At 35.8% G+C, this 21402-nt stretch overlaps 2 protein-coding genes across 2 annotated transcripts in view; one reads left to right on the top strand and one right to left on the bottom strand.

Annotated features, from left to right (window-relative positions):
- LOC138336528 (uncharacterized) overlaps nt 1–2246 on the bottom strand; it is a 49325-nt gene extending 47079 nt beyond the window's left edge. The window contains exon 1 of the mRNA XM_069286041.1: nt 2028–2246. Coding sequence (XP_069142142.1) covers nt 2028–2120 — 93 coding nt within the window. The 5' untranslated portion in view covers nt 2121–2246. The remainder of the gene's footprint in view (nt 1–2027) is intronic.
- Nucleotides 2247–4345: 2099 nt separating this feature from the next.
- Nucleotides 4346–21402, top strand: part of LOC138336236 (cyclin-dependent kinase 20-like) — a 31059-nt gene continuing 14002 nt past the window's right edge. The window contains 2 exon segments of the mRNA XM_069285635.1: nt 4346–4481; nt 8030–8213. Coding sequence (XP_069141736.1) covers nt 8050–8213 — 164 coding nt within the window. The 5' untranslated portion in view covers nt 4346–4481; nt 8030–8049.

Below are 21402 nucleotides of genomic sequence, written 5' to 3' on the forward strand. Positions count from 1 at the left end.
ACCTTAGCTATGTACGACTTACCTTAGCTATGTACGACTTACCTTAGCTATATACGACTTACCTTAGCTATATACGGCTTACCTTAACTATGTACTACTTACCTTAGCTATATACGACTTACCTTAGCTATGTACGACTTACCTTAGCTATGACGACTTACCTTAGCTATGTACGACTTATTTAGCTATATGTACGACTTACCTTAACTATATACGGCTTACCTTAACTATGTACGACTTACCTTAGCTATATACGACTTACCTTAGCTATATACGGCTTACCTTAACTATGTACTACTTACCTTAGCTATGTACGGCTTACCTTAGCTATGTACGACTTACCTTAGCTATATACGACTTACCTTAGCTATATACGGCTTACCTTAACTATGTACTACTTACCTTAGCTATGTACGGCTTACCTTAGCTATGTACGACTTACCTTAGCTATGTACGACTTACCTTAGCTATGTACGACTTACCTTAGCTATGTACGACTTACCTTAGCTATGTACGACTTACCTTAGCTATGTACGACTTACCTTAGCTATGTACTACTTACCTTAGCTATGTACGACTTACCTTAGCTATGTACGACTTACCTTAGCTATGTACGACTTACCTTAGCTATATACGACTTACCTTAGCTATGTACGACTTACCTTAGCTATGTACGACTTACCTTAGCTATATACGACTTACCTTAAACTATGTACTACTTACCTTAGCTATATACGGCTTACCTTAGCTATGTACGACTACTTACCTTAGCTATATACGACTTACCTTAGCTATGTACGACTTACCTTAGCTATGTACGACTTACCTTAGCTATATACGACTTACCTTAGCTATATACGGCTTACCTTAACTATGTACTACTTACCTTAGCTATGTACGGCTTACCTTAGCTATGTACGACTTACCTTAGCTATGTACGACTTACCTTAGCTATGTACGACTTACCTTAGCTATGTACGACTTACCTTAGCTATATACGACTTACCTTAGCTATGTACGACTTACCTTAGCTATGTACGACTTACCTTAGCTATATACGGCTTACCTTAACTATGTACTACTTACCTTAGCTATGTACGGCTTACCTTAGCTATGTACAACTTACCTTAGCTATGTACGACTTACCTTAGCTATATACGACTTACCTTAGCTATATACGGCTTACCTTAACTATGTACTACTTACCTTAGCTATGTACGACTTTACCTTAGCTATGTACGACTTACCTTAGCTATGACGACTTACCTTAGCTATGTACGACTTATTTAGCTATATACGACTTACCTTAGCTATATACGGCTTACCTTAACTATGTACGACTTACCTTAGCTATATACGACTTACCTTAGCTATATACGACTTACCTTAACTATGTACGACTTACCTTAGCTATGTACGACTTACCTTAGCTATGTACGACTTACCTTAGCTATATACGACTTACCTTAGCTATATACGGCTTACCTTAGCTATGTACTACTTACCTTAGCTATGTACGGCTTACCTTAGCTATGTACGACTTACCTTAGCTATGTACGACTTACCTTAGCTATGTACGACTTACCTTAGCTATGTACGACTTACCTTAGCTATATACGACTTACCTTAGCTATGTACGACTTACCTTAGCTATGTACGACTTACCTTAGCTATATACGACTTACCTTAGCTATGTACGACTTACCTTAGCTATGTACGACTTACCTTAGCTATGTACGACTTACCTTAGCTATGTACGACTTATTTACCTTAGCTATTACGACTTACCTTAGCTATGTACGACTTACCTTAGCTATGTACGACTTACCTTAGCTATTACGACTTACCTTAACTATATACGACTTACCTTAACTATGTACGACTTACCTTAGCTATGTACGACTTACCTTAGCTATGTACTACTTACCTTAGCTATATACGGCTTACCTTAACTATATACGACTTACCTTAGCTATATACGACTTACCTTAGCTATATACGACTTACCTTAACTATGTACGACTTACCTTAGCTATCCTGTTCTTGTTTCGAAGCTGAGGGTACGATCCTTCCCTCGGAGTCGCTATAGGTCCGCATTCTATCACTGACACGTTTGACATTACGTATTTACACTAATTCCCCTACCCCATGCCAGCTTCATGGCGAATCACATTTCTAACTATTCGCCAGAGCAACAGATGTGCGAACTGATGCTGTGTTGATATGCGATGCTAAGTTATTAATCTGATTGTGACGTCACGAATAGTATGATGCGCAAGTGATTATGACGTCATGTCAATTATCGCCGTGTACACAAATGAGACAGATTCTTTCCGGGAGGTATAAATTTTTAAGTTCTCCCAAAATGTTTAATACTTTACATATTATTTTACGTTTGGCACGGAGATACGTATTGATTACATCAAAATTGTACCGGAAGGCAGCCATACAAGCTACAAAATGTATAATTTTATTATCCCTGAAATATTTAAATTATCGAACCGCTGTTACATATACCTACCTTATATACCTTCAGAACTATAAGTGAATTGTTTACTGATTGCCCTATTACATATCTATACCTTTCTTACGCGGCCATGGAAAGTTGACGGTGATGCAACACAAGATCATGATCAAGACATTACATTTGATGAGATACAGATGTATTTTGCCTGTGCTTCTACAGAAGATGTACATGTATATGATGTAAGGTAATTCTAGACATACTTATTTTTACACCCTATATTCCATACCAATAAATTTTCTGTTATTTTTCCCAAACGATATGAAATAGTTTTATAAAAAATTAATTGCTTGTTATTAAAGTTTTTTTCTGTTGACAATGTTTAAAAAAAATTGTTCATGGCTTCGTTTACTAAGTACTATGCCTGTTCAGGCCACGGATCCAGAAGTGACGTACATGTACAAGGTATGAACAGATGATTAATAATTAATGGTACTGTAATTATAATGGGTGATCGGGTGGCTGTCCAGGCAAAATGATAGCTTATTTGTGTCATTTCTTAGCGTTGTAGAGAGTAAAATCGGTGGCATCGTGAACTAAAATCAAAGGCCCACTACCTTTCCGAAACGGCTTTTAAAATGGAAATGTAAAACGAGATTGATAATATAATACTTATAATTGTCTTATGAACAATTTAATTAAAATAGATAAATGTTAATTTTCATAACGCGGGTCGTCTTATGTTTTCCGCCGTCGTCAGGGAAATCAATATATATTTACGTCTATTAATGTTGTTGTTAGAAACTTAAAATTTAAGTTTCGGAAAGGTAGTGGGCCTTTAACAGTTATAACAACCATTACACTTTATAATGTTGAATATAAGATGTACTTTACACAAATATTACCGCGCGAATTTTAACTAATTCTGTGATTGTAAAACAGTCATTTTTAGGGGGTTGTGGTAAAGAAAAGCTCAAAATTCAAAAGCTCCGCGATCATTTTTTATATTCTTTCATGGTAACTCATACAACTGTCTAATTATGTGGACAAAATATCAAGAAAATTAAACGACAATTTTTCGGAAATTATGTATTTGCACGCATTGTATTTTTAAGAGTGAAAACGACATTGAGGTCATTGATAGCCATATTTATAAACTAAAGGCCCACTACCTTTCCGAAGCAAAATTTGAAGGTTTCTTGGAAACATAAATAACATAAGAAAACACTAATCGATGGCCTAAGATGACGTTACAACACCAAACAAATGCAAGTTTTCCTGCATAATATGTGATAATTGTCGAGATTCATTTCGCTGTTTTGTCGTCTGGCGCAGTAGCAGTCAACTAGCCTACTGCGCGGTATTTAGGACGACGGCGGGAAACATAAGACGACCCGCGATATGAAAATTGAAATTTTATTTATTTTATTTTTTTTTCGAAGATGATGATGAGTGTAGTATTAACGGTAAAATTATCGATTTCGTTTTACTTTCCCATTTTAGAAATTAAAAGGTATAGTGGCCATGCATATAAGAAAAAAAAATTGTTTGTAATATTTCAGTCAATAACCAAGCATTGAAAATGTGTATGTAAAATTGTATTTTAAGAAAAACAGACGTCTGTAAAGTTGGGTTATTGAGAGTACAATACTTCCAAAACCGCTCAATCAAATTTCAATTAAAATCCTTAATAAACAGTTTATCAACCAATCTTTCAGTGGGCAAATTTACAAAAAATAAACGAGGGGACATTTTTAGGTCTTACTGTATCGAACCACCTTAAGTTAGTTTAATGTTGAATTTAAGAAGCAGATATTTCATTACCGCTATGGAGAGCTATGCTTAGTACCGCATTACGCGAAAGAGACATTCGAGTTACCTCCCGTAACCCCGTTCTTCTATTTTTGCGGTAAGAAAAGATTACCGTTCATATCATGACGACATATCAACAAAGATCAACTGATGAAGATGTGCCACTGTACACATGTAGCCATGCGTAGCTTATAATCTTCAACAGGTATGTATCACCTTATACACTATAGAATGGCAATATAGGATAAGGAAAATGCTCGGAAGCTACAACTTAACGTTACACACAGTGTGTTACCACCATACACAAAACAAAATCATTTATGTACAGTACTGGGCCTACAATTCGTTTAAATATACTGTATATATATTAGAACGAATAATCATAATCTGCCTCCACTCCGGTTACGTCGTCAGAAATCTTCCGTCCGTCGTGCAGAGCTACAGTGCCGTGCCAAAAGTATTCGGTCACAATGGCGGCGTGTTTGCATGACGGTAAAAACGAAACGAATTCCAAATTAATTTTACTGATATACTAAACAGTCGATTGCAACGGTATTACACACCTACCTTCAGTATTTTGTAAGATGTCCTTTCAATCTAATTACGTTTAAAATTCGTTTAGGGATCGTGTCGTACAAGCTTTGAATGTAGCGAGGTGTGATCTCCGTCCAAATCCTGTGAATCTCGGAGAACAAGTCATTTGCCGATTTCACAGCAACTACTCGAGACTGAAGTTTTCTTTTTATTAATATCCAAAGATTTTCAATTATGTTTAAATCTGGTGATTGAGCGGGCCAACTCATTCCATTAATTCCGTTCTGGGCGATGTAGTCTTGGGTGGACCTTGCACGGTGAACTGGGGCATTGTCGTCTTGGAAAAAATAGCCACCAGTAGGAAAATGTCTGGCAAGAACTGGCTAAAGGTTTTCCTCCAAAACCTCCTGATATTTTGCAGCATTAATATTTCCTTCCACTCGAGCTAATGTCCCCACACCGTTCCAACAAATGCACCCCCAAATCATAACCTCGAGTTTGTTTTGGGTATTACGCGGCTGCACAAGATCCGGTCGCCATCCTTCACCTCGCTTTCTCCATATATAAACTCTGTGGTCCTGTCCAATAACTATTTTGCTTTCATCTGAGAAAATAACTCGCTTCCAATTATATATTGTCCATCTCCGCTTTTCTCTACACCAAGCAAGTCTCTTAGTTCGGTTACTCTGCTTCACGACAAGTTTCTTCCTAGAAACACACCTGGTATACCCATGTTGGCTTAGATGTCGCTGAAGTGTTCTTTTAGAAGTCGAAACATTCCTTTGCTCATTGTATTTAATGGTAACATCCTTAAGGGAATCCCTCATATTGTTTTTAACAATCCTCTCCAAAGAACGATAATCCCGCAAATTCACTAACTTTGGTCGTCCGCTTCTCGGCCTGTTTTCCACTGAACCACATGTACAAAATTTGTTTACAATGTCAATAACTGTAGACTTGGGTATTTTTAACATCACACATATCTTTCATTGTGAATAGCCACTCCTAAACATTCCTACGATCATATTTTTAACGCCCATTGACAGTTCTTTCCCTTTTCGGCCCATCTTGGCAATACACGTCCACGGGAAAAAACAGAAAGCAGAGGACAACAAAAAAATTGTGTGACGTAACATGACGTCATACGCAAACCTAAAAATAATGCACGTCATCATCAGTGACGTTTACAATGAATGCCAAGGCTATTTTCAGCGATGTTATTGACAAGACGTTAACACGCCGCCATTGTGACCGAATACTTTTGGCACGGCACTGTACGTCATCGCAGCTATACATATATGTGTGTACAGTACCGTACTATTAACGATTATTTAGAGTCGGGGTTACATAGCTTTGTCAATGTCTGGTATGACCATATCAGGTGCATAATAAGTCGGGCTATACCACATTCAAATAGCTAGTTGTATTTAACACATAAAAGTATATTTCATTCCAACAAATACATGTGTTCTAGTCTCAAAGGACGGGTCACACTTAATAAGAGCGCAGCTCTCTGCGCGGCCGAAGGCCACGTAGAGCGAAGCTCGACTAACCATAACACGTGTGTGAGCATATAGAATCCAATACATTCCAGTACCCCTTGGACTTTGAAATTGTGTCCCGCGGGAAAAGTCTTGCGCCTCCATGCAGGCAGCCATGTTTTAATTCTCGTTATCAGCACGACGAGATTTTATCTTTTTCTGTAGGCAAAAGGTATCACCAGGATACACTTTGAAATTACTTTAAGAAGTTTTAAATAACTACACAAGGATAAAAACGACACAATAAATGTACTGGTCAAAATAATATACCGTCTGTGTGTTGTCAAGCGCACGGCACTCAGCCGTGATGTCAGGAGGCTTGGTGCTAAAGATGACGCCACATATTCCCGCGCATTTTTGATACATGGCATGTTGCAAAGTTTTCCGCATTGGAGAGAAACAAGGTCGAAAAAAATTGAAATAATCTAGTTGAATATTTCTTTCTAACCTGTATATGATGACTGCTAGACACAAGTATGGAAGAATAGCATTTACTAAAAATCAATGATCGGACTACAAGTTTAAACAGTTTTAATCTCAATCTGAGGTTATAATCCTAACTATATTTACATTTTTTATATGTAGCTGCGCTCTTCTGAGGCTTTGCCTTAAATTCATATTAACTACAACAAACAACAACACACGTTAAATACACAGAAAAGTTTGTAACAACACAGGATATGTTGTTCAGTAGGCCTAGATCAAAATAAATATTTCTACCAATGTTTTATAAAGAGGGGGTCACAATGGCCAAACGGTATATGATGTCTCGGCATATTACCACAATCCCTTCACCTTTGGGTCACAAGTTTGAATCCCATGTGGGACAGTGAGTTACTCATGATCACTGTCCCACTCAGTTGCAAAGTACAGACCGCTGGTCTGTGGTTTTCTCCGGGCACTCTGGCTTTCCTCCACCAACAAACCTGGCACGTCCTTACATGACCTTGGCTGTAAAAAGGACGTTAAACTAATAAAACCCATTTTATAAAGATTTTGCAAAAAATAGAGTGATTGGAATATTCCGAGATTATCCGCTGGCCAACGATAGATCAGGTGTGCCGTGACGGTATACCGACAACACATAGTAGCAGAGAAAATATTTTAAAAGCCTAATGACCATAACAAAGTAGGTTATAAATGAATAAGCAGTATGTAGTAAAAATTCAATGGTTCCATGCGAAGGTAAAATGAAAGGCAAGGCAAGTGCGTAGATAAGAAGGATAAGTCACTCTTACTTTTGGAAGAATACATCATGAACGCTTTTGTGTTTCTGCACTGACCGTGATGTTGAGCAACGACAGATTTTCCTTTGATATATACGCTGGCGCAACCTTTGATGTAGCTTGCAGGTGCAAGGGTTACCGTCTTTTTTTAATGAAAATTTCAACATTTCTTTTAAATCTTTAATTCTGTCTTTAAAGTAAGAAGTAGGCACTGTGAAATTTATTAAGCTTTACATTGGTGTTTCATTTGACTCGATAAGACAAGTATCTGTTGAGAAAAATAGTTTTTATTCCCGGTTCATAGGCGTTTCACATGGCGCCTAGTAGTGTAAAGGGACAGTGACAAATCATTCTCACTTATAAATCCTTGCCGCAAGGCATTTCTGCAGTATGTATATTATATAAAGTTTGCCAGTTTGTAATTCTATATATTAATTTTATTTGAATTTCAGTTCCTACTATAGTGGTAAGCATGGAACAGTACACAATACTTGGAAGGATAGGAGAAGGAGCTCATGGTATCGTCTTAAAGGCAAAGCATGTAGAGGTAAGTCCTGTATCAGAAATCAAGTATGTGGAGGTAAGTCCTGTATCAGAAATCTAGTATGTAGAGGTAAGTCCTGTATCTGAAATCAAGTATGTGGAGGTAAGTCCTGTATCAGAAATCAAGTATGTGGAGGTAAGTCCTGTATCAGAAATCTAGTATGTGGAGGTAAGTCCTGTATCTGAAATCAAGTATGTGGAGGTAAGTCCTGTATCAGAAATCAAGTATGTGGAGGTAAGTCTTGTATCTGAAATCAAGTATGTGGAGGTAAGTCCTGTATCAGAAATCTAGTATGTAGAGGTAAATCCTGTATCTGAAATCAAGTATGTGGAGGTAAGTCCTGTATCAGAAATCAAGTATGTAGAGGTAAGTCCTGTATCTGAAATCAAGTATGTGGAGGTAAGTCCTGTATCAGAAATCAAGTATGTAGAGGTAAGTTTTGTATCAGAAATCAAGTATGTGGAGGTAAGTCCTGTATCAGAAATCAAGCATGTGGAGGTAAGTCCTGTATCAGAAATCAAGTATGTGGAGGTAAGTCCTGTATCAGAAATCAAGTATGTGGAGGTAAGTCCTGTATCAGAAATCTAGTATGTGGAGGTAAATCCTGTATCTGAAATCTAGTATGTGGAGGTAAGTCCTGTATCTGAAATCAAGTCTGTAGAGGTAAGTCCTGTATCTGAAATCTAGTATGTGGAGGTAAGTCCTGTATCTGAAATCTAGTATGTGGAGGTAAGTCCTGTATCTGAAATCAAGTATGTAGAGGTAAGTCCTGTATCTGAAATCAAGTATGTGGAGGTAAGTCCTGTATCAGTCCTTGTATCTGAAATCAAGTATGTGGAGGTAAGTCTTGTATCTGAAATCAAGTATGTGGAGGTAAGTCTTGTATCTGAAATCAAGTATGTGGAGGTAAGTCCTGTATCTGAAATCAAGTATGTGGAGGTAAGTCCTGTATCTGAAATCTAGTATGTGGAGGTAAGTCCTGTATCTTAAATCTAGTATGTGGAGGTAAGTCCTGTATCTGAAATCAAGTATGTGGAGGTAAGTCCTGTATCTGAAATCAAGTATGTGGAGGTAAGTCCTGTATCAGAAATCAAGTATGTGGAGGTAAGTCCTTTATCTGAAATCAAGCATGTAGAGGTAAGTCCTGTATCTGAAATCAAGCATTTAGAGGTAAGTCCTGTATCAGAAATCAAGTATGTGGAGGTAAGTCCTTGTATCAGAAATCAAGCATGTAGAGGTAAGTCCTGTATCAGAAATCAAGTATGAGGAGGTAAGTCCTGTATCTGAAATCAAGCATGTAGAGGTAAGTCTTGTATCTGAAATCAAGCATGTAGAGGTAAGTCCTGTATCAGAAATCAAGTATGTGGAGGTAAGTCTTGTATCAGAAATCAAGCATGTGGAGGTAAGTCCTGTATCAGAAATCAAGTATGAGGAGGTAAGTCCTGTATCAGAAATCAAGTATGTGGAGGTAAGTCCTGTATCTGAAATCAAGCATGTGGAGGTAAGTCTTGTATCAGAAATCAAGTATGTGGAGGTAAGTCTTATATCAGAAATCAAGTATGTGGAGGTAAGTCTTGTATCAGAAATCAAGTATGTGGAGGTAAGTCCTGTATCAGAAATCAAGCATGTGGAGGTAAGTCCTGTATCAGAAATCAAGCATGTGGAGGTAAGTCCTGTATCTGAAATCAAGTATGTGGAGGTAAGTCCTTGTATCAGAAATCAAGTATATGGAGGTAAGTCTTTTATCAGAAATCAAGTATGTGGAGTAGGTAAGTCTTTTATCAGAAATCAAGTATGTGGAGGTAAGTCCTGTATCAGAAATCAAGTATGTGGAGGTAAGTCCTGTATCAGAAATCAAGCATGTGGAGGTAAGTCCTGTATCAGAAATCAAGTATGTGGAGGTAAGTCCTGTATCAGAAATCAAGTATGTGGAGGTTAAGTCTTGTATCAGAAATCAAGTATGTAGGAGGTAAGTCCTGTATCAGAAATCAAGTATGTGGAGGTAAGTCCTGTATCAGAAATCAAGTATGTGGAGGTAAGTCCTGTATCAGAAATCTATCGAAATCAGTATGTGGAGGTAAGTCCTGTATCAGAAATCAAGTATGTGGAGGTAAGTCCTGTATCAGAAATCAAGTATGTGGAGGTAAGTCCTGTATCAGAAATCAAGTATGTGGAGGTAAGTCTTGTATCAGAAATCAAGTATGTGGAGGTAAGTCTTGTATCAGAAATCAAGTATGTGGAGGTAAGTCCTGTATCAGAAATCAAGTATGTGGAGGTAAGTCCTGTATCAGAAATCAAGTATGTGGAGGTAAGTCCTGTATCAGAAATCAAGTATGTGGAGGTAAGTCCTGTATCAGAAATCAAGTATGTGGAGGTAAGTCCTGTATCAGAAATCAAGTATGTGGAGGTAAGTCCTGTATCAGAAATCAAGTATGTGGAGGTAAGTCCTGTATCAGAAATCAAGTATGTGGAGGTAAGTCCTGTATCAGAAATCAAGTATGTGGAGGTAAGTCCTGTATCAGAAATCAAGTATGTAGAGGTAAGTCCTGTATCTGAAATCAAGTATGTAGAGGTAAGTCCTGTATCAGAAATCAAGTATGTGGAGGTAAGTCCTGTATCAGAAATCAAGTATGTGGAGGTAAGTCCTGTATCAGAAATCAAGTATGTGGAGGTAAGTCTTGTATCAGAAATCAAGTATGTGGAGGTAAGTCCTGTATCAGAAATCAAGTATGTGGAGGTAAGTCCTGTATCAGAAATCAAGTATGTGGAGGTAAGTCCTGTATCAGAAATCAAGTATGTGGAGGTAAGTCCTGTATCAGAAATCAAGTATGTGGAGGTAAGTCCTGTATCAGAAATCAAGTATGTGGAGGTAAGTCCTGTATCAGAAATCAAGTATGTGGAGGTAAGTCCTGTATCAGAAATCAAGTATGTGGAGGTAAGTCCTGTATCAGAAATCAAGTATGTGGAGGTAAGTCCTGTATCAGAAATCAAGTATGTGGAGGTAAGTCCTGTATCAGAAATCAAGTATGTGGAGGTAAGTCCTGTATCAGAAATCAAGTATGTGGAGGTAAGTCCTGTATCAGAAATCAAGTATGTGGAGGTAAGTCCTGTATCAGAAATCAAGTATGTGGAGGTAAGTCCTGTATCAGAAATCAAGTATGTGGAGGTAAGTCCTGTATCAGAAATCAAGTATGTGGAGGTAAGTCCTGTATCAGAAATCAAGTATGTGGAGGTAAGTCCTGTATCAGAAATCAAGTATGTGGAGGTAAGTCCTGTATCAGAAATCAAGTATGTGGAGGTAAGTCCTGTATCAGAAATCAAGTATGTGGAGGTAAGTCCTGTATCAGAAATCAAGTATGTGGAGGTAAGTCCTGTATCAGAAATCAAGTATGTGGAGGTAAGTCTGTATCAGAAATCAAGTATGTGGAGGTAAGTCTTGTATCAGAAATCAAGTATGTGGAGGTAAGTATATGTCCTGTATCAGAAATCAAGTATGTGGAGGTAAGTCCTGTATCAGAAATCAAGTATGTGGAGGTAAGTCCTGTATCAGAAATCAAGTATGTGGAGGTAAGTCCTGTATCAGAAATCAAGTATGTGGAGGTAAGTCCTGTATCAGAAATCAAGTATGTGGAGGTAAGTCCTGTATCAGAAATCAAGTATGTGGAGGTAAGTCCTGTATCAGAAATCAAGTATGTGGAGGTAAGTCCTGTATCAGAAATCAAGTATGTGGAGGTAAGTCCTGTATCAGAAATCAAGTATGTGGAGGTAAGTCCTGTATCAGAATCAAGTATGTGGAGGTAAGTCCTGTATCAGAAATCAAGTATGTGGAGGTAAGTCCTGTATCAGAAATCAAGTATGTGGAGGTAAGTCCTGTATCAGAAATCAAGTATGTGGAGGTAAGTCCTGTATCAGAAATCAAGTATGTGGAGGTAAGTCCTGTATCAGAAATCAAGTATGTGGAGGTAAGTCCTGTATCAGAAATCAAGTATGTGGAGGTAAGTCCTGTATCAGAAATCAAGTATGTGGAGGTAAGTCTTGTATCAGAAATCAAGTATGTGGAGGTAAGTCCTGTATCAGAAATCAAGTATGTGGAGGTAAGTCCTGTATCAGAAATCAAGTATATGTGGAGGTAAGTCCTGTATCTGAAATCAAGTATGTGGAGGTAAGTCCTTGTATCAGAAATCAAGTATGTGGAGGTAAGTCCTGTATCAGAAATCAAGTATGTGGAGGTAAGTCCTGTATCAGAAATCAAGTATGTGGAGGTAAGTCCTGTATCAGAAATCAAGTATGTGGAGGTAAGTCCTGTATCAGAAATCAAGTATGTGGAGGTAAGTCTGTATCAGAAATCAAGTATGTGGAGGTAAGTCCTGTATCAGAAATCAAGTATGTGGAGGTAAGTCCTGTATCAGAAATCAAGTATGTGGAGGTAAGTCCTGTATCAGAAATCAAGTATGTGGAGGAGTCCTGTAAGAAATCAGATTGGAGGTAAGCACCTGTTTCTGTATCAGAAATCAAGTATGTGGAGGTAAGTCCTGTATCAGAAATCAAGTATGTGGAGGTAAGTCTTGTATCAGAAATCAAAGTATGTGGAGGTAAGTCTGTATCAGAAATCCAGTATGTAGTCAGTCTTGAAATCAGAAGTAGTATGTGGAGGTAAGTCCTGTATCAGAAATCAAGTATGTGGAGGTAAGTCCTGTATCAGAAATCAAGTATGTGGAGGTAAGTCCTGTATCAGAAATCAAGTATGTGGAGGTAAGTCTTGTATCAGAAATCAAGTATGTGGAGGTAAGTCCTGTATCAGAAATCAAGTATGTGGAGGTAAGTCCTGTATCAGAAATCAAGTATGTGGAGGTAAGTCCTGTATCAGAAATCAAGTATGTGGAGGTAAGTCCTGTATCAGAAATCAAGTATGTGGAGGTAAGTCCTGTATCAGAAATCAAGTATGTGGAGGTAAGTCCTGTATCAGAAATCAAGTATGTGGAGGTAAGTCCTGTATCAGAAATCAAGTATGTGGAGGTAAGTCCTGTATCAGAAATCAAGTATGTGGAGGTAAGTCCTTGTATCTGAAATCAAGTATGTGGAGGTAAGTCCTGTATCAGAAATCAAGTATGTGGAGGTAAGTCCTGTATCAGAAATCAAGTATGTGGAGGTAAGTCCTGTATCAGAAATCAAGTATGTGGAGGTAAGTCCTGTATCAGAAATCAAGTATGTGGAGGTAAGTCTTGTATCAGAAATCAAGTATGTGGAGGTAAGTCCTGTATCAGAAATCAAGTATGTGGAGGTAAGTCCTGTATCAGAAATCAAGTATGTGGAGGTAAGTCCTGTATCAGAAATCAAGTATGTGGAGGTAAGTCCTGTATCAGAAATCAAGTATGTGGAGGTAAGTCTTGTATCAGAAATCAAGTATGTGGAGGTAAGTCCTGTATCAGAAATCAAGTATGTGGAGGTAAGTCCTGTATCAGAAATCAAGTATGTGGAGGTAAGTCCTGTATCAGAAATCAAGTATGTGGAGGTAAGTCCTGTATCAGAAATCAAGTATGTGGGAGGTAAGTCCTGTATCAGAAATCAAGTATGTGGAGGTAAGTCTTGTATCAGAAATCAAGTATGTGGAGGTAATCCTGTATCAGAAATCAAGTATGTGGAGGTAAGTCCTGTATCAGAAATCAAGTATGTGGAGGTAAGTCCTGTATCAGAAATCAAGTATGTGGAGGTAAGTCTTGTATCAGAAATCAAGTATGTGGAGGTAAGTCCTGTATCAGAAATCAAGTATGTGGAGGTAAGTCCTGTATCAGAAATCAAGTATGTGGAGGTAAGTCCTGTATCTGAAATCAAGTATGTAGAGGTAAGTCCTGTATCAGAAATCAAGTATGTGGAGGTAAGTCCTGTATCAGAAATCAAGTATGTGGAGGTAAGTCCTGTATCAGAAATCAAGTATGTGGAGGTAAGTCCTGTATCAGAAATCAAGTATGTGGAGGTAAGTCCTGTATCAGAAATCAAGTATGTGGAGGTAAGTCCTGTATCAGAAATCAAGTATGTGGGGAGGTAAGTCCTGTATCAGAAATCAAGTATGTGGAGGTAAGTCCTGTATCAGAAATCAAGTATGTGGAGGTAAGTCCTGTATCAGAAATCAAGTATGTGGAGGTAAGTCCTGTATCAGAAATCAAGTATGTGGAGGTAAGTCCTGTATCAGAAATCAAGTATGTGGAGGTAAGTCCTGTATCAGAAATCAAGTATGTGGAGGTAAGTCCTGTATCAGAAATCAAGTATGTGGAGGTAAGTCCTGTATCAGAAATCAAGTATGTGGAGGTAAGTCCTGTATCAGAAATCAAGTATGTGGAGGTAAGTCCTGTATCAGAAATCAAGTATGTGGAGGTAAGTCCTGTATCAGAAATCAAGTATGTGGAGGTAAGTCCTGTTATATCAGAAATCAAGTATGTGGAGGTAAGTCCTGTATCAGAAATCAAGTATGTGGAGGTAAGTCCTGTATCAGAAATCAAGTATGTGGAGGTAAGTCCTGTATCAGAAATCAAGTATGTGGAGGTAAGTCCTGTATCAGAAATCAAGTATGTGGAGGTAAGTCCTGTATCAGAAATCAAGTATGTGGAGGTAAGTCCTGTATCAGAAATCAAGTATGTGGAGGTAAGTCCTGTATCAGAAATCTAGTATGTGGAGGTAAGTCCTGTATCAGAAATCAAGTATGTAGAGGTAAGTCCTGTATCAGAAATCAAGTATGTGGAGGTAAGTCCTGTATCAGAAATCAAGTATGTGGAGGTAAGTCTTGTATCAGAAATCAAGTATGTGGAGGTAAGTCTTGTATCAGAAATCAAGTATGTGGAGGTAAGTCCTGTATCAGAAATCAAGTATGTGGAGGTAAGTCCTGTATCTGAAATCAAGTATGTGGAGGTAAGTCTTGTATCAGAAATCAAGTATGTGGAGGTAAGTCCTGTATCAGAAATCAAGTATGTGGAGGTAAGTCCTGTATCAGAAATCAAGTATGTGGAGGTAAGTCCTGTATCAGAAATCAAGTATGTGGAGGTAAGTCCTGTATCAGAAATCAAGTATGTGGAGGTAAGTCCTGTATCAGAAATCAAGTATGTGGAGGTAAGTCCTTGTATCAGTAATCAGAGTATGTGGAGGTAAGTCCTGTATCAGAAATCAAGTATGTGGAGGTAAGTCCTGTATCGAGGAAATCAAGTAAGTGGTAGGTAAGTCCTGTATCAGAAATCAAGCATGTGGAGGTAAGTCTCCTGTATCAGAAATCAAGTATTTGGAGGTAAGTCCTGTATCAGACATCAAGTATGTGGAGGTAAGTCTTGTATCAGAAATCTAGTATGTGGAGGTGAGTCCTGTATCAGAAATCAAGTATGTGGTCAGGTAAGTCTTGTATCAGAAATCAAGTATGTGGAGGTAAGTCTTGTATCAGAAATCAAGTATGTGGAGGTAAGTCCTGTATCAGAAATCTAGTATGTGGAGGTAAGTCCTGTATCAGAAATCAAGTATGTGGAGGTAAGTCCTGTATCAGACATCAAGTATGTGGAGGAGGTAAAGTCTTGTATCAGAAATCAAGTATGTGGGTAAGTCCTGTATCAGAAATCAAGTATGTGGAGGTAAGTCCTGTATCAGACATCAAGTATGTGGAGGTAAGTCTTGTATCAGAAATCAAGTATGTGGAGGTAAGTCCTGTATCAGAAATCAAGTATGTGGAGGTAAGTCTTGTATCAGAAATCTAGTATGTGGAGGTAAGTCCTGTATCAGAAATCAAGTATGTGGAGGTAAGTCTTGTATCAGAAATCAAGTATGTGGAGGTAAGTCCTGTATCTGAAATCAAGTATGTGGAGGTAAGTCCTGTATCAGAAATCAAGTATGTGGAGGTAAGTCCTGTATCAGAAATCAAGTATGTGGAGGTAAGTCTTGTATCAGAAATCAAGTATGTGGAGGTAAGTCCTGTATCAGAAATCAAGTATGTGGAGGTAAGTCCTGTATCAGAAATCAAGTATGTGGAGGTAAGTCCTGTATCAGAAATCAAGTATGTGGAGGTAAGTCCTGTATCAGAAATCAAGCATGTGGAGGTAAGTCCTGTATCAGAAATCAAGTATGTGGAGGTAAGTCCTGTATCAGAAATCAAGTATGTGGAGGTAAGTCCTGTATCAGAAATCAAGTATGTGGAGGTAAGTCCTGTATCAGAAATCAAGCATGTGGAGGTAAGTCCTGTATCAGAAATCAAGCATGTGGAGGTAAGTCTTGTATCTGAAATCAAGTATGTGGAGGTAAGTATCAGACATCAAGTATGTGGAATGTATCAGGTATGTGAGGTAAGTCCTGTATCAGAAATCAAGTATGTGGAGGTAAGTCCTGTATCAGAAATCTAGTATGTGGAGGTAAGTCCTGTATCAGAAATCAAGTATGTGGAGGTTAGTCTTGGATCGGAAATCAAGTATGTTGCGGTAAGTCCTGTATCAGAAATCATTAGTGTATTCAATAAATACCTTTAAAGGCCCATTACATTTCTGAAAACTAAATTTTAAGTTTCTAAAAACAACAATAACAGCCGGAAATATATATTGATGGCATAAGGTTACTACACTAACATAATGCAAGATTCCTTCCATAATCTATATTAATATTGAAGATTAATTTCGCTGTTTTGCCGTCTTGGGCAGTGAAAGTCATCTAACATGCGGTAATTAGGACGACGGCAGGAAACAAAGAAGACCCGTGTTATGAAAATTAACACGTTATATATTTTAATTAAATTGTTCATAAGACAATTATAAGTAATGTTTAAGAAATGAAACTACCACTTCTGTTAAACATGCCTGCAGACATGTACAGTAGATATGTCATTATACATACATGTACAGTAGATATGTCATTATACATACATGTACAGTAGATCTGTCATTATACATACATGTACAGTAGATCTGTCATTATACATACATGTACAGTAGATATGTCATTATACATACATGTACAGTAGATATGTCATTATACATACATGTACAGTAGATCTGTCATTATACATACATGTACAGTAGATATGTCATTATACATACATGTACAGTAGATATGTCATTATACATACATGTACAGTAGATCTGTCATTATACATACATGTACAGTAGATCTGTCATTATACATACATGTACAGTAGATATGTCATTATACATACATGTACAGTAGATATGTCATTATACATACATGTACAGTAGATCTGTCATTATACATACATGTACAGTAGATATGTCATTATACATACATGTACAGTAGATATGTCATTATACATACATGTACAGTAGATATGTCATTATACATACATGTACAGTAGATATGTCATTATACATACATGTACAGTAGATATGTCATTATACATACATGTACAGTAGATCTGTCATTATACATACATGTACAGTAGATATGTCATTATACATACATGTACAGTAGATATGTCATTATACATACATGTACAGTAGATATGTCATTATACATACATGTACAGTAGATATGTCATTATACATAGATCTGTCATTATACATACATGGTACAGTAGATCTGTCATTATACATACATGTACAGTAGATATGTCATTATACATACATTATACAGTAGATCTGTCATTATACATACATGTACAGTAGATCTGTCATTATACATACATGTACAGTAGATCTGTCATTATAACATACATGTACAGTAGATCTGTCATTATACATACATGTACAGTAGATCTGTCATTATAACGTACATGTACAGTAGATCTGTTATTATACATACATGTACAGTAGATATGTGTTATTATACATACATGTACAGTAGATCTGTCATTATACATACATAGATCAGTCATTATACATACATGTACAGTATCTGTCATTATACATACATGTACAGTAGATCTGTCATTATACATACATGTACAGTAGATCTGTCATTATACATACATGTACAGTAGATCTGTCATTATACATACATGTACAGTAGATATGTCATTATACATACCTATACAGTAGATCTGTCATTATCATACATGTACAGTAAATTTGTCATTATACATACATGTACATTAAATCTGTCGTTATACTACATGTACAGTAGATATGTCATTATACATACATGTACAGTAGATATGTCATTATACATACATGTACATTAGATATGTCATTATACATACAATGTACAGTAAATCTTGTCATTATACATACATGTACAGTAGATATGTCATTATACATACATGTACAGTAGATATGTCATTATACATACATGTACAGTAGATCTGTCATTATACATACATGTACAGTAGATATGTCATTATACATACATGTACAGTAGATCTGTCATTATACATACATGTACAGTAGATCTGTCATTATACATACATGTACAGTAGATATGTCATTATACATACATGTACAGTAGATATGTCATTATACATACATGTACAGTAGATCTGTCATTATACATACATGTACAGTAGATGTCATTATACATACATGTACAGTAGATCTGTCATTATACATACATGTACAGTAGATCTGTCATTATACATACATGTACAGTAGATATGTCATTATACATAACATGTACAGTAGATCTCATTATACATACATGTACAGTAGATCTGTCATTATACATACATGTACAGTAGATACATGTCAATTATACATACATGTACAGTAAATATTGTCATTATACATACATGTACAGTAAATATGTCATTATTAGTATACATACATGTACAGTAGATATGTCATTATACCTACATGTACAGTAGATATGTCCATTATACCTACATGTACAGAAGATTCTGTCATTATACCATACATGAACAGTAGATATGTCATTATACATACATGTACGTTACTGTAGATATGTTATTATACATACATGTACAGTAGATATGTCATTATACATACATGTAACAGTAGATATGTCATTATACATACATGTACAGTAGATATGTCATTATACATACATGTACAGTAGATCTGTCATTATACATACTGTCATGTAACAGTAGATCTGTCATTATACATACATGTACAGTAGATATGTCATTATACATACATGTACAGTAGAATCTGTCATTATACATACATACATGTACAGTATAAACTGTGAAATGTTATTATACATACATGTTACAGTAGACTGTCATTAACATACATTGTACATAAGATCTGTCATTATACATATCGGTCATTTAATACAGTATGTAACTGTAGATATGTCATTATACATACCATGTACAGTAGATCTGTCATTATACATACATGATACAGTATGACATCTAGTCTGAACATTATAGATCTGCTATTATACAAACATGTACAGTAGATATGTATTATACATACATGTACAGTAGAATCTGTCATTATACATACATGTACAGAAAGATCTATTCATTATACATACATGTACAGTAGATTTATGTCATTATACATACATGTACAGTAGATATGTTATTATACATACATGTACAGTAGATATGTCATTATACATACATGTACAGTAGATCTGTCATTATATACATACATGTACAGTAGATCTGTCATTATACATACATGTTACAGTAGATCTGTCATTATACATACATGTACAGTAGATCTGTCATTATACATACATGTACAGTAGATCTAAAAGTCATTATATACACATGTACAGTAAAGTACATGTAAGTATACATCTGTCATTATAAAGTTATGCCGTTATACTATAATACATGTACAGTTTCTTCTATACATTATATAAAACATAGTACCATGTTACAGTCCGGAATATAATAGTCATTATTATACAGTATAACATTCATTATATTATACACTGTTCTTACTATATACATGATACAGTTTCTTCTTTTGTTATAAAAGCTTATACCTATAATACAGATGTTTCTACATTAATATAAATCTCTTTATACCATACAGATAACAGTTCTTCTTGTCTTAATATGCTAGATATGTCATTATACCTACAGATACAGTTTACACTTCTATTGCTACCTATAAAAGATATAGCTTATACCTATACAGATACAGTTATATTGGTTCTACATAATTGTTATAAAAGCTTATACCTATAACACAGTACATACAGTTTCTTCTTTATGTTATAAAAGCTATATAACCTATAAATACAGATACAGTTTCTTCTGTTTGTTATAAAAGCTTATACCTATAATACAGATACACATGTTATCTTATATAAAAGCATATAACTATATAAGAACAGTTTCTTCTTTGTTATAAAAGCTTATACCTATAATACAGATACATTGTTTTTCTATCATACATGTGTTATATAAAGCTTTATACCTATAATACAGATACAGTTTCTTCTATTGTTATAAACAGCTTATACCTATAATACAGATACAGTTATAAAAGTCTTATACCTCTATTACAACACATATACAGTTTCTTCTATTGTTATAAAAAAGCTTATACCTATAATACAGATACAGTTTTTCTATTGTTATAAAAGCTGTATAATAAGCTTACCTATACAGATACAGTTTCTTCTATTGTTATAAAAGCTTATACCTATAACACAGATACAGTTTTCTTCTATTGTGTTATAAAAGCTAATACCTATAATACAGATACAGTTTTCTTTTCTTATAAAAGCTTATAAAAGATACAGTTTTATACCTATAAATACATATACAGTTTCTTCTATTGTTATAAAAGCTTTATACCTATAATACAGATACAGTTTCTTCTAATTTGTTATACCTATAACAGCTTATACCTATAACACTTAGACTATCAACAGTTTACAGTTTCTTCTATGTTTATAAAAGCTTATACCTATAATACAGATACAGTTTTTCTTTCTATTGTTATAAAAAGCTTATACCTATAATTCTTCTATTGTTATACAGCTTATTCTTCTACATTGTTATAAAAGCTTATACCTATAATACAGATACAGTTTTCTTCTATTGTTATAAAAGCTTATACCTATAACACAGATACAGTTTCCTTCTATTTTCTTCTATTGTTATTGTTATAAAAGCTTATACCTATAACACAGATACAGTTTCTTCTATTGTTATAAAAGCTTATACCTATAATACAGATACAGTTTCTTCTATTGTTATAAAAGCTTATACCTATAATACAGATACAGTTTCTTCTATTGTTATATAAAAGCTTATACCTATAATACAGATACAGTTTCTTCTATTGTTATAAAAGCTTATACCTATAATACAGATACAGTTTCTTCTTTTGTTATAAAAGCTTATACCTATAATACAGATACAGTTTCTTCTATTGTTAT

The sequence above is a fragment of the Argopecten irradians genome, chromosome 12 (genome assembly GCF_041381155.1).
Source record: "Argopecten irradians isolate NY chromosome 12, Ai_NY, whole genome shotgun sequence".
Classification (NCBI taxonomy): domain Eukaryota; kingdom Metazoa; phylum Mollusca; class Bivalvia; order Pectinida; family Pectinidae; genus Argopecten; species Argopecten irradians.